This window comes from Lynx rufus, unplaced genomic scaffold (assembly GCF_022079265.1).
Source record: "Lynx rufus isolate CCGP_SWC_20201006 ecotype Redwood Valley unplaced genomic scaffold, mLynRuf1.p SCAF_14, whole genome shotgun sequence".
NCBI classification, from domain to species: Eukaryota; Metazoa; Chordata; class Mammalia; order Carnivora; family Felidae; genus Lynx; species Lynx rufus.
Window position 1 is genome coordinate 15,023,998 of NW_025814828.1, and position 15,159 is coordinate 15,039,156.

A 15,159-nucleotide genomic window follows, 5' to 3' on the forward strand; every position below is an offset into this window, starting at 1 on the left:
TTGATTTTCAAGAAGTCTTTCTTACTCTTACTGTGTTGTTTAAACCTAATCTCCTCTTAAAAGGAAGGATAAAAAAAACAAACTGCAAATGTCTAAAAACCATGTCTAAAACCTCTTGGCTTCCTCTTCCAATAACCATCGCCCTTCAATTAGCAAATGCTCCTCCAGAGGTTGCCGAGTATAAAATTAGTTGATTTTCATACATCTCACATTGTGTAAAAGATAAAATTGGACATTTCACACTGTCAAGCATCATGCTTTGATTTTAGAAAAAGGAATCACATTTACTCAATAAAGTGTAAGCTTCCCCGCTTTGAAGTCCTTCTGAGAGCGATACGGCTTTTCCCATTGCACGGATCTTCTTTCTCGTTAAACATGTGCTGCTTTCCAGTGAAATCATGAAGGCACACATCTCCGTTCTGAACACTGAAAGAAACCCCGTTCTTCTCTGAAGACGCATTCCCTATATAAGGAAAACAAAATTGGTGTCATGGAGTATCCACAGAAAGCAATTAAAAATAAACTTAAGCATCACTTTATTCTGAAGTAGGCACGTGTAGTATGGTTTTTTAAAAAATATATTTGTTTTTTACTTTGCATTCCTTCCCTAAGGCCACTCAAAGTAAGCAAAATAAACTGGGGAATAAGTCAGAAGCCAGTTCTCTGTGGCATTTTTTTTTTATTTTTTTTTCAACGTTTATTTATTTTTGGGACAGAGAGAGACAGAGCACGAACGGGGGAGGGGCAGAGAGAGAGGGAGACACAGAATCGGAAACAGGCTCCAGGCTCTGAGCCATCAGCCCAGAGCCCGACGCGGGGCTCGAACTCACGGACCGCGAGATCGTGACCTGGCTGAAGTCGGACGCTTAACCGACTGCGCCACCCAGGCGCCCCTGTGGCATTTTTTTTTTTAATGAAACGGTCGAAAATGAAGCAAAGCAATATATGTGATTTGAAAAGGCCCATTTCCTAACTCTGGTTGATCATTATCGATCCTATGTGTAGTGTATTGATCGCATATCGAGCATATGTATAGTATAACCTGTGATATTCTGGTCTCCCCCAAAAGGTAAAGGTTAACAGAGATCCCCATAGGTCCCCTGACAAGGTTCCTAGTTCCTTAAGATTCCTATGAAATAAAGCCTTGTACCAGAGAAACCCAGAGCAAAAACAGTTATGGCCAGGAAAAAAAATCATCTCTCGTAGACCAAACCAGCCCCTCTGACTACATCAGGACAGGACTGATTCCCAAGAGGAAGCTACCAATGACAACCTCAGAGTCTAGGCCAGGGTGTAGCTGGGCATTCTAGAGACATCGAAGTTTGGACCTGGGCCTCCCGTACCGCAAGCAGGCCCCGAACTGTGTGTGACCATTATACTATTAGGAGACAATGTAGAAAGCTGAATAATAAGCCCATTTTTTTAGTTCAGGCCATAATTGTAGTAATAACGGTAAGAGTGCCGAGAACTTTGTAAGTATTATCTCGTTACACTGCAGGTTGAGTGCGATTATCATCCCCATTTCACAGACGATGAAACAACGGTTTCAGAAGTCAAGTGCTTGGCACAAGGTTATACAGCTCAGAATTGATGGAGTCAACATGTGATGTTTCTTTCAAACTGTGAGCTTGTGGCCCCACGTACCTAACAACACGGCTGCTGGCACCAAGCCCGTAGAGCAGAACTAAACGTGTCACACACCAACAGGGTGATAGATAAGCTCAACTAGGGCATGTGACTGTCTGAGGCAGCTATCCTGACCTAGGCATTTTGGTCTGAGGACATCTGGTGCAGGGACAATTTCACCTGGTTGAAGAAACCATTAACCTTCCAGCTTCTTTTTTCAAATTGCCTGTCCCATCCCTCATCCATCCCAGATCCTGGTGTGTAGCCCGAGGAGTCAGGGAGGTCTATTGGATGAGCATGTCACGTGGTATTAAAAACCTGGCTGTTTTAGGGGCGCCTGGGTGGCTCAGTTGGTTAAGTGTCCCGCTTCGGCTCAGGTAGTGATCTCAGTTGGTGGGTTCGAGCCCCGCCTTGGGCTCTGTGCTGACGGCTCAGAGCCTGGAGCCTCCTTCAGATTCTGTGTCTCCCTCTCTCTCTGCCCTTTCCCTGCTCCCTCCCTTCCTCCCTCCCTCTCTCTCTCTCAAAAATAAACAAACATAAAAAAAAAAAAACTTGGCCATTCTGGTGGCCCAAAATGTACCCCCACCCTCACTGGCAGCCATCAAAAACAGCTGTGCAAAATGTGTTGCTTCAGTCAAATCTGACTCCCCAAAGGATGGATGGCAACACAAGCTAGGCAAATGAGGCTTCATCTCTGAGTTGTTTCTAGAATATGGAAAAATCTGGCTTTAAGACCTCCAAACATTTTGGTCCAAGCTAATAGGCTCTACTGATATGTTGTGATTCTGAGGATTCATGATGGCTTACCTCATACCTCCGATTTCTCTGCTTTGAACTTGCTTTCTCATGCTAACAACTTATTAACCAGCCCTGAAGCTACTGCCTGTACTCTGTTTACCTGTATCGAGTCATTCCTGACACAGCCATTTGGCACAGAAGCCAGAGCTCTTACCCTGGTAGCAGAGCTAAGGCCATGTGGTAACTGTTTCCCATCTTCTACAGCAATGGTTCTCAGTGAAGGGGGGGTGTGTGATTTTTACCCCTCCGGGGACATTTCATAATGTCTGAAGGCATTTTTGGTTGTCAAAACTGGGGGGTGAGTGGGTGGGTGCTACTTGTATCTGGTGGGTGGAAACTAGCATGTTGCTAAACACTCCCAATTGTAAAGGACAGCCCCCCCCCCCACAACAGTTATCTAGCTCCAAATGCCAATTGCGCCAAGGTGGAGAAACCTCGATTTAGAGGCACCCTATTGTATTTTTGAATTCTATATAAACAAGCAGGACCTCCCATTTTTGGAGGGTTGGAAAATCATGTGGTATATACACCTTCTCACAAACTTATTTGAATTCGTCATAAAAATAACTAATGTCTTAAAATGATGAATGAAGGCTGGGGCGCCTGGGTGGCTCAGTTGGTTAAGCGTCCCACTTCGGCTCAGGTCACGATCTCACGGCTTGTGGGTTCGAGCCCCGCGTCGGGCTCTGTGCGGACAGCTCAGAGCCTGGAGCCTTCTTCGGACTCTGTGTCTCCTCTCTCTCTGTCCCTCTCCCGCTCATGCTCTGTCTCTCTCTCTCTCTCAAAAAGTAAACATTAAAAAATGTTTAGATCATCATCAAGTCCCATCATGAAAAACTAAATCCTAAAAAAGTAAAGGTTTTGGTATTTGCTCTAAAATGAGTAAGTCTGGATGAATAAACCTTCTCTTCTATAACGGAACCGCATTGTGATCCACTAGTCCTATGTAATTTTTCTCTTAGCTGAGCAAAAATGTCATTAAAGGATAAAACTACTTTAATAAAAACCAACACTAGCTTGAGACATACTATATTGAGACATACGTACCGTTCCCGCTCACAAGTCCCGAGCAATCGCTATTCACCAGCAGCGTGGTGGAGTGTGTGGAGTTACTGTTTGACTGTAAGGAATTTGAAGAGCTGGACACTCCTTGGTTTACGGTCTGCTTCTTTAAACCATTAGTAGCAGTTTTACTCCAGTCTATAACAGAATAAGCATTTCAGAAAAGCCAGATGGAACGCTGAAGCTCAAATGCAAGAGACAGATCATCACAGTATAACCTGTTCTATCTAGCAACTGATCTCGCTTCCATTTCTTGCAAAGAACTCACACATTTCACAAGGTGGTGTGATAAAATGTATTTTCATTGAAGACTATATACATCTGTGCTTTAAATGACTTCCTGGTTAGAAGTAAGCTATATTCTCTTGGACTGAAGTCCACACTGATTTGATTGTGTCTGTAAATATCCCCTGAATTAGGTAGTAGTCGGGAGCCCAGGACTATCTTAACAAGAACACAAGACAACTGTGTTGTGATGACTGATGGCTCTTCAACGTTTTAGAAGAACCGCACCAACTGTACTGCCATTTTCTGAGTACAGATCTCATGCCACCAGATCTTTGCAATATTGCAAAGGTTGTGTTCATGGGTGGTATTCGTGTAAAAGGAATTTATTTTTCCAAACAGTACTTCATTTTTCTTATTTTCTTGCAAATGAGCAATGTGCTCTACAATTCGGCAGGGCGTGCCTGAAAATAACTTCAAAGTAACCAAAGGTATGCTAAAGCTTGTATACAAAGACTTGCCTGCTAACAAATGAAGCAACTGACCACTGGGACCTGTGGTAAAAAGGTTGAGCCAAGACATTTTTTTATAAGAAAATAATATGCTTTATTAAAGAACCATAGAATTTTTAGAATGTTCTTATTTAATTTCCAGTTAGTTAATAGCGTATGTAATGTTAGTTTCAGGTGTACAATAGAGTGATTCAACACTTCGATAAAAAAATTACCCGGTGCTTCTCACAAGTGCCCTCCTTAATCCCGCCACCTATTTAACCCATCTCCCAACCCCCCAGGTTGAGTTAAGACTTAACAAGTTCTGAAAGCAAATATCAAAACTCACTTTGTGTAAATGGAAAAACTGAGCTCAAAAGGAAATTCTAAAAATTTCACTCTTGTTTCATGTAAGAAGCAACAAGCCCATTCATTCTATTGCTCATGAGGCTCCCAGTTCCCAGACAGGAATAATTATTTTTTAATTCACTAGATTTTATTCCCTAACGTTCACAATTGGGATCTGTTCACTGATTTCTAGATCAGACGGCCTTTTGGCATTGAATGCTTTAGATCTTAACTTCTGTCTTTTCCTCAGGATTTAAGAGGAGAAAAAGGTAAATCTTTACCAGAATTTTCAGCCAGCCGTAACTTTCCACAACAAAGGTACCGCCTCCATTGCTTTCTGACGTTCTCTTTCGCTACACAGTAAAAGATGAATATGAAAAATCCTACGGAGGAAAAAAAAAGTCACATAATTCCAAACTAAGACCTGAATATCATGGGCTTCCTTTGCACAAAAGATAAAATATTTGGCAGCTATAGGCAAAGTGAAATTTTGTGAATAAAAAAAAAAAAAAAGTCCAAAGTCCTGAAAAAGTTTGCTATTGAAAGGCACTACTGGGGCGCCTGGGTGGCGCAGTCGGTTAAGCGTCCGACTTCAGCCAGGTCACGATCTCGCGCTCCGGGAGTTCGAGCCCCGCGTCGGGCTCTGGGCTGATGGCTCAGAGCCTGGAGCCTGTTTCCGATTCTGTGTCTCCCTCTCTCTCTGCCCCTCCCCCGTTCGTGCTCTGTCTCTCTCTGTCTCAAAAATAAATAAACGTTAAAAAAAAAATTAAAAAAAAAAAAGAAAGGCACTACTTATAAAAGTAATGATAACTCCGTATTTCCAGAATTAAACTGTCCCTCCTCTCACATCCTGTCCTTGGCCTTCTCTACCTTTGCAAGTACAAGCCATCCACTCAGGATGCCAGCTCACACCGAGGCTCCTACCTCCCCAGCCTTCCTTCCATACTCATCCAGTTTCATGTTCTGTCAAGTGCCACATCCTTGTCTGTCTCAAATCCCTGACTCATCTTCTCCAGCCCACGGCTGAGTCCCAAGCCTGGTACCCTGCGGTGATGTCCTTGTCTGCCTTCCAGCCTCTCTCTAATCTGCTCAAGGAAACTGTCCACTGGCGACCTTGGCCACAAAGAGAGTGACGCTACAGACCTGAAGAGGCACGCAGGCTCTGCCTCCCACCCGCCTTCTTCCTGGTGATGCAGGCACGGGGCTCCCCACCGCTCCCAGTCCTCCAGGCTTTTGCCAGTCAATATTTGCTGAATGAATGGACAAATTCTGAATTCTCCCTCTCCTGAAGCCCCAATCTATCTACTTGAAAATCTTGCGTTTTAAATCTCAGGTTTGCTTCTAGTAGGGTACACTTTATGTATTTGCCACCCTGGGCGGCTACCCTTGGCCGCCTAAGGAGAGAAACAGCGTGCATGGGAGAGACCAAAATGGGCCTACCTAAGTCCCAAATCAGAACCTATACACATCTCTCCTTTAATGGACCCCAAAGCCCTGTGAATTAGGCATTCGTTCCTTTTCAGAAATGAACCGATACCTTGCTTTCGTCCATTCATATTCTAATGAGGAGACATTCGAGGGAAATGAAGACAAAGAGGCAGGTTCAGTTTCCACATTAAATATATGAGGATGGGTACCTTGCTTTCGTGTTTGTGAGTGGTGCAATTTGGGCATTTTTTTTTTTTCTTCTAGCATGCCATTATGGCAGATAAAGCTTTTCTGTTTACTACCATGTAGCGTAACACCTGGATGTACCAATTCAGAAGCTGGTACACTGTTAAGTCAAAATTAACAACCGTATGTAACCGACAAGCATATTAACTGGCTTCCTCCAAATCAGAACGGATAGCCAAATCAGGCATTTGAAGTCAATCACGGGTTGGGATTTCTTGGAAAGCCAGCAAAATGATCCACTGCCTGACAGAACTACAGGAGGACGCTATGGGAGTTAAAAGCAACAAACAGGAAAAGATGAAAACAAGCGGATGAGAATGCAATTAAAAGGCATCCCAACAGAGGATTTGGAATAGAAAGAAACCAAGAGACATGAATTATCGTTATTGTAATGTAAACCTATTAGGCTGCTTAGCTTTTAATGCCAAAGTACTTCCATTAAAAATTAATTACATCTGACAAGTCTTTTATAACACTGATCTGAAAGAGGTAGTAATTTTGCTTTTCTGAACAACACAACTGGACGGGCTCCGAAACGGCTGCAGCTGGGTCTCAGTCACAAACGGGACGCTGCAAAGGAGATGCCCAGAACCTGCCCCTGTCCTGCGGGGGGTGGCCCGGCACAGCATCTTCTCAGGATCAGCCACTGGGCCAGGCTGCGGCCACTGGGGTCTGTCTGTTGACTTCACATTTATCACTACCTGCAAATCAAGCACAGACCTAGAAGGTTGGAGCGGCAGGACGTCACAGGGACATTTATGGTACGCGCGCTCTTCTGTATGCATGTTTACCTCGATCAACAGATTTAAAAAAAAAAAAAAAAAAAGGAACCAAGTGAAGGAAGAGTGACTCCAGAAAGAGCTCCTGGCAGGCTCCCCTCAGTATGTTCCCTCCGAGGAGACGATCTGGATAAGAAGGAAAAATACCCCTTGCTGAATTTACTGAATGCCTTTCTTCCAAGGATCTTAAAGCATGCCCCACCTTGGCAAAGATAAATCTGTTTTTCAACAAATCGGTCTTAAGCTCTGAAATAAGCCACTCTGCGGATGCTCTAACTTTTAGATAGCTTTCAGTTCCACTGGGATCTTTCATGTGTATTTAGCGCTGAAGAACTTACCTTGTAGGGTGTTAAAGATTGCAAAGAGATACATGAAGGTGACGTTAACTGGTCCCCAGGCAAAGAAGGCAAAACCCCAAGTAATGCCCAGCAAAAACGTGAGGCCGGCAACGCTCCTCAGGTCCTGAATACTGGTTTTTCGCTGGGCTCCGAGTTGTTTCTTCTTTTTAATTCGACAGAGCTGAACCAGGACCACAATGAACATGCTGATGTTCAGCAAGAATATCACACAGAAATATCCCACAACTGTAATATAGAATACAGCATTGCTGTTGATCCAGCAGCTGGAATTTAGGGGGGGAAAACAATGGGGAACGTATTACAGTGCTGCAGCATGGTTCAAGAGGATACAATGAATCTATATCGTTTTACTGAAACATTTCCTAAAAGTAGAAGAAGGAAAAAAAAGATAAAACCACTGTTCTCCAACAACCACTGAAAGCTCTAGGGAAAAAAGAACTAACAGTCTATTTTAGGACACTTGGTTATTACAAGTATTTAAAAGACATTCTTTGAAAACATTCAGGATTTTACCCCCTTTAAATACTAGTAACTCTATTCCATGAGTCTTTACCAATGTAATATAGCAGGTATTTCATATGTATCAGAGGCTTAGAAAATTATTTTCAAAACACTTTTTTTTTTTTTAGAGAGAGAGCAAGCGACCATGAGCAGGGGAGGGAGACAGAGAGAGAGAGACAGAGAGAGAGAGAGAGAGAGAGAGAGAGAGAGAGAGAGAGAGGATCTCAAGCAGGCTCCATGCTCAACGTGAAGCCCGACGTGGGGCTCGATCCCACAACCCTAGGTTCATGACCTGAGCTGAAATCAAGAGTCAGCTGTTCAACCGACTGAGCCACCCAGGCGCCCCACCCATTTGTTTTTGTAATACTTAAGTAGTAAAGCAGTAGCATGGCATTTTCAACTAGCTTATCTCATTACATACATAACTGGGAAGGCTGCTACAAATGTTACTGGATTTTGTTAGGGTGAGAGTCAGGGACGATACGCTTTCTTGGAGAATTCTGTTTTTCCAGTTCACTTCACATCCCCTCCGGGGCTTTGTACTCACAAGTCATCCGGTGAGCCATTAGGGAATTTCCCATAGGATCCAAGGCCATAGTTATTTGGAGATATAGCCAGGACGACGATCACAACCACAGCCGGTACCCCTGGAAGATGGGAAACGTCAGTCACGCATACTTCTAATAACCAAGGTGCTGAGGAGAAAGACTACAGATCACGTGCTATTTTCCTCTGGTAGCAGACTGGTGAGCTGTTCACCCAAGCCACTTTCTCTTCCTCCTGGGCACACGGTGGACATCTCCCAGCCTGCTTTGCAGCTAGGTGTGTGTGGCCGCATAACTAGGTCTTGGTCGATGGGATGTGGAAGATTTGCTCCACCTCTAGGCCTGCCCCATAAGAACTTCCTGTGAAATCCTCTACTCTCTTTCCTCCCAAATTCAGGGCAACTTTGGAAGTCCTGTCTTGAGGCAGAGTCTCCAGCAGCTTGGATCCTGAATAAGGGCAAGGCCAGAGACTTCTCCACTCCTGCTGACTGGACTGTGCATGAGAAATTATCTTCTCCTGAGACTTTTTGTCGGCCACACAGCTAGGGTTTCCCTTAACTTACACACATCTGGGATGTAATTTTGAGTCTCAGGTGGCAGGCAAAGGGAAGGACTCCAAAACGTAACCCAAATCATCCACACATTAGGGTTACCAGCGACTCCTGGCAGATCTTACATCATGAACCCCAAATCTTCAGTTGATCATCTGGAACCCATTGATGGATTGAGGAGCAGACCTGGTTGATTTGAGGATGCTGACTACAGTGGCTCTCCAAAAGGCCTGCTGGCACTTCCACTGAGAGAAAGCACGAGAAGGCTCTTCCCAGCTTAAAATCGCGTTTGGCTGGGAAGGAGTCCCTCTCATCCCCCATCCCGTCACCTCTCACTCCAGTCCCCGGGGACATCTCACACTCTGTGCACACAGACCGACCTGACATCCAATCTCAAGGCCCTGGCAAATACAAAACAATTTCTCCTCACGGGTTGGGGTGCCTGGTACAATCTAACGTAGTATTTCATTTAATTCTTTTCTATTTGCACCTTACAGAGACACTGACATGTGATGGCTTCCTAGGTGAGACACTTGCCTAAAAATAAAATATCAGGGTTGTGGAGCTCGTCTAGGACCTTTGGGAATGCGGCCTTTTGGTATTCACAAAGACAGAATCCATGCCCAGTGTCAGAAGCGGGGACTTATTTTTCTGGGGAGAAGTGACTTATCTTTCCAGAAAGGTGTTCTGTTATTCTTGACAAAGACAGAATGGCAGGTGCAGTGACAAGGGCGGTGAGTGGTAAGGTTTTTAAAAGCCCTCTTGGTGATTCTAATGTGCAACCAATGTTGAGAACCACTGCCTTAAATTCACCACATCAAGGAGGGAAACTGAGAGTCAGACGCTCCAAAGTAGCAGGTGACCCCAAAGTTATGGACGACGTGATCACAGGTGTATAAAAATATACGTAGGAAAAGCTAGGGAGTGAATGAATGAAAATACTCACAGGGGTTCCCAGTGATTGGCCTGCCTACTGTCAGTACAGGCAGTGTTTTGTTTACTTTTCCTTTTTTTCTTTGCAGCATTTTCCATACTTTATTACAATCAGGTAAAATTTGTATTTGAACAAAAGGAATATGTAGCCTGAAAAAGGGGAGTGAGTCTGGGCGAGATGGTGGCCATAATTCAGTGGAAAGGAAATGCGTAAGAATACAGAGAGCCAGTCTGGGCTGTTGTCAAGTTGTGTGGATTGGGTAAATCACGTTACCACTTTGAGCCGGTTTCTTCACCCGATGTTAGTAATAACGGCCTTGTGCTAACCTCACTGGCTCGTGTTTCATGGGGTTACTTGTGTGAAAATACACTGAAAAGTAGGGAATTATTCATAATGTTATATACTACTTCTAGATTATCTACAAGGCTGTTCAGTCGAGAGGTGTTAGCTGATAATTTTTTCGCCAGAGAGAGCAGAAACAAGACCACTGGTGCCAACAGAGAGCCAAGTGAATTTAATGGCAGAGCAGAACTGTAGGGCTTTACAACATGGTTATTGGTTGCCTTGTAAGGTGTTACAAACAAGACAACAGGCCTAAAATTGGGTCACTTATGCTAAGCCCCAAGTCATGAACCCGAGACTTGACTTAATTAGTTTCAGCTGTTCCAGAAAGGGCATCCTAGACCAGTCGACCAGGAATCGCGTTATCAGTACTCGCTAGGTAATCTGCCTGACAGACACCTCCGTCATCCCCTAAAGGAGAATAACCTTGTAATAATCAACCCGCTTTTTTGCCTAGCATAACTTGCTTGTTCCTGTTCCCTTCAGTCTATAAAAGTCTCTCATCTTGTACAGTTCCTTTCTATCTGCGTCTTAGACTGGATGCTGCCGATTCATGAATCACTGAAAAGAGCCAATAAGATTTTTAAAACGTAGTCAGTTGAGGGGCACCCGGGTGGCTCAGTCGGTTAATCGTCCGACTTCGTCTCAAGTCGTGATCTCACAGTTCATGAGTTCGATCCCCACATCAGGCTCTGTGCTGACAGCACGGAGCCTACAGCCTGCTTCGGGTTCTGTGTCTCCCTTTCTCTCTGCCCCTCCCCCGCCCCTGCTCACCTTCTGTCTCTCTCTCTCTCTCTCTCTCTCAAAAATAAGTAATAAAAAAAATTTTAAAAAATACAGTCAGTTGAGTTTTGGTTTTTTAACAAAAATAATGAGCTCCCTAATAACAGAAGCATTCAAGCAGAAGTTAGATCATCTTTAGTCAAGGATAAGTCACGATGAGGAGGCTCCTACATTTGGTGCAGAGTTGAGTGAAGGGACCTTCAAGACATGTGCCATGTCTCAGACTTTGTGACCCACCACCACCAACACGTGGCATGATCTGAAAACTGTCACTGTGGCAGCGACGTTCCATCGGGTTTTACCTGTACGTTCGTCTCATTCTGCTCTTCTGAGGATAGTGCCATGCGTGTGTGTAACATCTGGGACACACAGAATAGAGTGGGGCTGGCTGGGAGGTGGGGGACTGAGAGCTGGGCCTCATTATCACCCCGCTCACCTCTTCAACTTATTGAGCACCTTCTGTGTGCCAGCCCTAATTCTAGTGACTGGAGATACAGAGAGGATTCATAGCCCCAACCTAAAAGGGGTTTATGTTCACAACCAATCCAGCGTAATATACAGGTGTTCTAGAAAGAGACTGGACGAGGTCGCCCTGTGGGCAGTGCAACGTATAGGGACAATAAAGCTGTTTTAGAAACCTGCCAAGTGTGACCTGCTTTATCACCGTTTCTGTGTAATGAAAAATCAAGATACTGGAGCGAAAGCAGAGAAAGCCCAGGCAACGTGCAAGCAAAATCATACATACCCCAACCGACGATGCAGAATTTAAGGATGTATTTCCGGATGTAAGTATTAAACACTTTCACGAGGGCCAGGTACATATGGAATGCTTCCAGGCCCATCCATGTGAATGAGACCAAGAGAAAATAATGCAGAAATACGGCCACTGAGATGCAGAGGCCTCGCACGTCATACAGAGCAACCCACGAGTCCAGGAGGAACACCAGGTTCAGCAGGAGCAGGGCTGAACACAGCTGGAGGAGGATTTTGGAAGGGTAATCCCTCCGAATCTTTCTAGAAGGAAAGGACAAGGAAGGAATCAGCAGCACATTCTGACAGCCCTTGTGTGAGCGTATCTAAGAAATTTATTTTTACTCTTCGGTCAATGTCTACATGCATAAATTTCTTCTCTGTGTGTGTGGGAGGGGCAGGCATTAAAGTCAACGACCGTAAGGATAACAACAACAACAACAACAAATCGAAACAGAATATCCTGTTATAACAATATGGAAAATTTGTATTGACATTCCTGGGGAACCTTTTACATGCTGACTGTTGACCCATCCTTTCAAAGAGTTTGTAGGGGAATCTACTAAGCCCCCCCCTCATTTTCCCCAAGCTATTGCTAGAAGCATTGCTGTCGCTTCTCATATGATAGGCTCCTATATTCAGAGCTTCAAAACATAGCCAGGTGCCCCAGTTATCTCATGTTATTAGTTAAAATGAGATCACGGAAAGAAGAGTCTGAACTATAGCTAAATGAAACGGGCGTAGGAAATTACAGCTAATTGAGGACATGTACACATCTATGTGTGTGAAATTAGACCTGGTGAAATCATTCGGAGTAATTTAGCCTCATTAATCATATTTCCAAAAGTCCACTAGAAGATCTGTAGTCACAGCTGGACCCAAAGTTTGGCACTGAAAGTAAATTTGTGCGTTTCCTGATCAGTGTCCAAAATCTAAATCCCAGAATGTACATACCGTTTAATTCAGTTAATGTAATCGAAGTGCCTGTTTTCTTTGTTTCCAACAGAATTTGTTGGGAGGCCCCGCTCCTCCCCACAGTGACCAAAGGGACCCTTCGGGTAAGCCAAGGAGATGCCATTATTTGGAATGTCATTCTTGCTCTGACCTACTTACAAAGCTGCGCTCATGGAATATCTGTATTTTTCAATGAGGCTTTACACCTTTTATTCTTCATCCTCTCACCTGCTAATGTTTTCCATCTTCTGTGTTTGTTCAGAGTAACTTCGAAATGTAATCAGTGAAGCACAGCTCTTAGGCTGTACACAAAAGTATGGTCTATATCAGAGTATAAGCTGTTAGGTTTTAAGGTTTGCGTTGATCTTTCATTTCACACGTAATGTCGGCTAGCTACGAGGCATCATTCTAGGGTACAGAGATGATTAAGACACAACCCCTGCCTTCAGCATGTGCAAAAACTGGTAGGAGGAAGTGAGTATATTCCCCAAAAAGCCCCGTTAAGTTTTGCATAAGGGTGGCACTTCTAGGCAGTATACAGGACGAGGTAGGCCAAGGAACGCACTTAATTAAGACATTTTGGCAATGGAGGGGAGTACTGTGCCTTAGAATCCAAGTTCTCAGTGTCGGATACTCACTCAAAGGCTAAGTAGGTTACAAGAGTAACTGACAGAAAAATCGACGAGAGCCCACAACCAATATATGTGATAAACGTCAGAGCCATCATCTGAGTGGGTGGCAAGGTTGTTCGAGATAGGTCCTGGAAAATAAAATACTGCTCTCAAGACCAAATATTTGAAATAAATAAAAGAGCTAGGATTTACAGTTATGGAGTATTCTACGTGTCCATCCACAGTTCATTCCACAAAACTACAACGTAGACGCGATTATTATCACCAGGAAAAACGAATGAAACTGAGCCCCAGCGAGGTTAAATAATGTGCCCAAGGTCACACAACTATGAAACGGAGGAACCAGGATCCAAATTCTGGTCTGGATGACTCCAAAGCCCAGACGCTTATCAGTGTGTTATGATGCGCTGGAAAAGCACTGGGCTAGGAGCTTCAAGACCTGAATTTGGCTCCAGGCTTTTCTATTTCTTAGTTCTATGACTGTGGACAGTCGCTGGACCAATGAGTCTTATTTCGAACTTCTTACAATGACAATAACAACACTTCATTCCCCCTATCCTGCAGGCCTGTTGGAGAGAGTACAGAAGATAATTTATGTCAAAGCGTTTGGTGAAAATGTTAAAGTGCAATGCAAACCACACCATTTTTCTTACCCATTTTAACCTGAATCCCCTAGTTCTCGCTATTCAAAACAGGAAAACTTGTGTGTAAAAATAGGCTGGAGAAAATACTTCCACGTTCAAGAATTTTTCTTTCAAGTGCATTTGCTTACCGGAAGGGTAATTTCATTAGTCTCTAACTTTGCCACAATGTCATATCTGCTGATCAAAGTCATCCATCACGTTAGACATCACGGCATGATGCCCAGCTACCCCTCAGGCCCAGAATCTAAAGCGAGATAATGTGGGATTGTTACCAGCAGGACGCCAAAGCTTGTAAGGTGGCTGCAGGTACAGACGGTTTCATTCGGTTTCCTGTCTTTAACAGAGCAGCCATCGGACGACCAGCCTCCTCTGCCACCTGTTGGCATTGGGAAGAGTATCTGTCCTTTCAGCAAGGCCATGGCATCGATGATCGCCCCATCGCTCTTGTCCCTTTCTTCCTCCCTCTGCCCCTGCCCCCTTAAGACTGAAAAAGTTATGACTGGAACCTACCATTTCTGCGCAAGTCCCAAAATACACATCTCACTGTTAAGTCATCCTGCAGTGGAAAGATAAATTACAAATAATTAATTTACTGAACTGAAAAAACTGAAAAGCAATTGGAAAAAAATTATGAATTTTTTAATTTCAGAATCTCATTCTTGATTTTTTAGAGAATTCCAATTTTATTCTAGTCCCTAGAAAGAGTGGGTCTCAAATTGGTCAGCGCTTCTTAAACTCAGCAATTGTACATAGGAATCACCTTGAGGCCTTGCTAACATGCACATTCTGATTCAGGGGGCCAGGGTGGGGCTAAGAGTTGGCATTTCTAGCAAGCTCTCAGGTGATGCTGATGGTACAGGTCTGCAGACCACACTTTGAATGGTGAGTCTATAGATAATGCTCAATCTGACCTGAAATGAGAGATGTTTTCTCTTTGGAGGTGAGAATCAGACCTGTAGCCACAGATCTAAATGCACTAAAATTAGGTAATTGATAATAGCTGGCTTTTGCCACTGCTCCTTCTTGGAAATTAGGTGGCCAGTTATCAGCCATGCTAAGACCCAACAGAGTGACCACGTGATTCTAGTCTTACACACTGCCTTGACCGAGTTTGAGGTTCTACTGGATCTCCTTTTTTCTGGCCAACTCACGGACACGGTT

At 44.0% G+C, this 15,159-nt stretch overlaps 1 protein-coding gene across 3 annotated transcripts in view; it reads right to left on the reverse strand.

Annotated features, from left to right (window-relative positions):
• Positions 1–284: 284 nt before the first annotated feature.
• ADGRG2 (adhesion G protein-coupled receptor G2) overlaps positions 285–15,159 on the reverse strand; it is a 67,663-nt gene continuing 52,788 nt past the window's right edge. For 2 of the 3 annotated variants that reach the window (XM_047075971.1, XM_047075970.1), the window contains exons 19-27: positions 14,509–14,554; positions 14,271–14,374; positions 13,361–13,482; positions 11,764–12,032; positions 8,411–8,510; positions 7,342–7,625; positions 4,832–4,933; positions 3,472–3,624; positions 285–463 (exon numbers count right to left, since the gene is read on the reverse strand). In XM_047075971.1, coding sequence (XP_046931927.1) covers positions 285–463; positions 3,472–3,624; positions 4,832–4,933; positions 7,342–7,625; positions 8,411–8,510; positions 11,764–12,032; positions 13,361–13,482; positions 14,271–14,374; positions 14,509–14,554 — 1,359 coding nt within the window. The remainder of the gene's footprint in view (positions 464–3,471; positions 3,625–4,831; positions 4,934–7,341; positions 7,626–8,410; positions 8,511–11,763; positions 12,033–13,360; positions 13,483–14,270; positions 14,375–14,508; positions 14,555–15,159) is intronic. The other variant, XM_047075972.1, reaches the window with a different exon arrangement.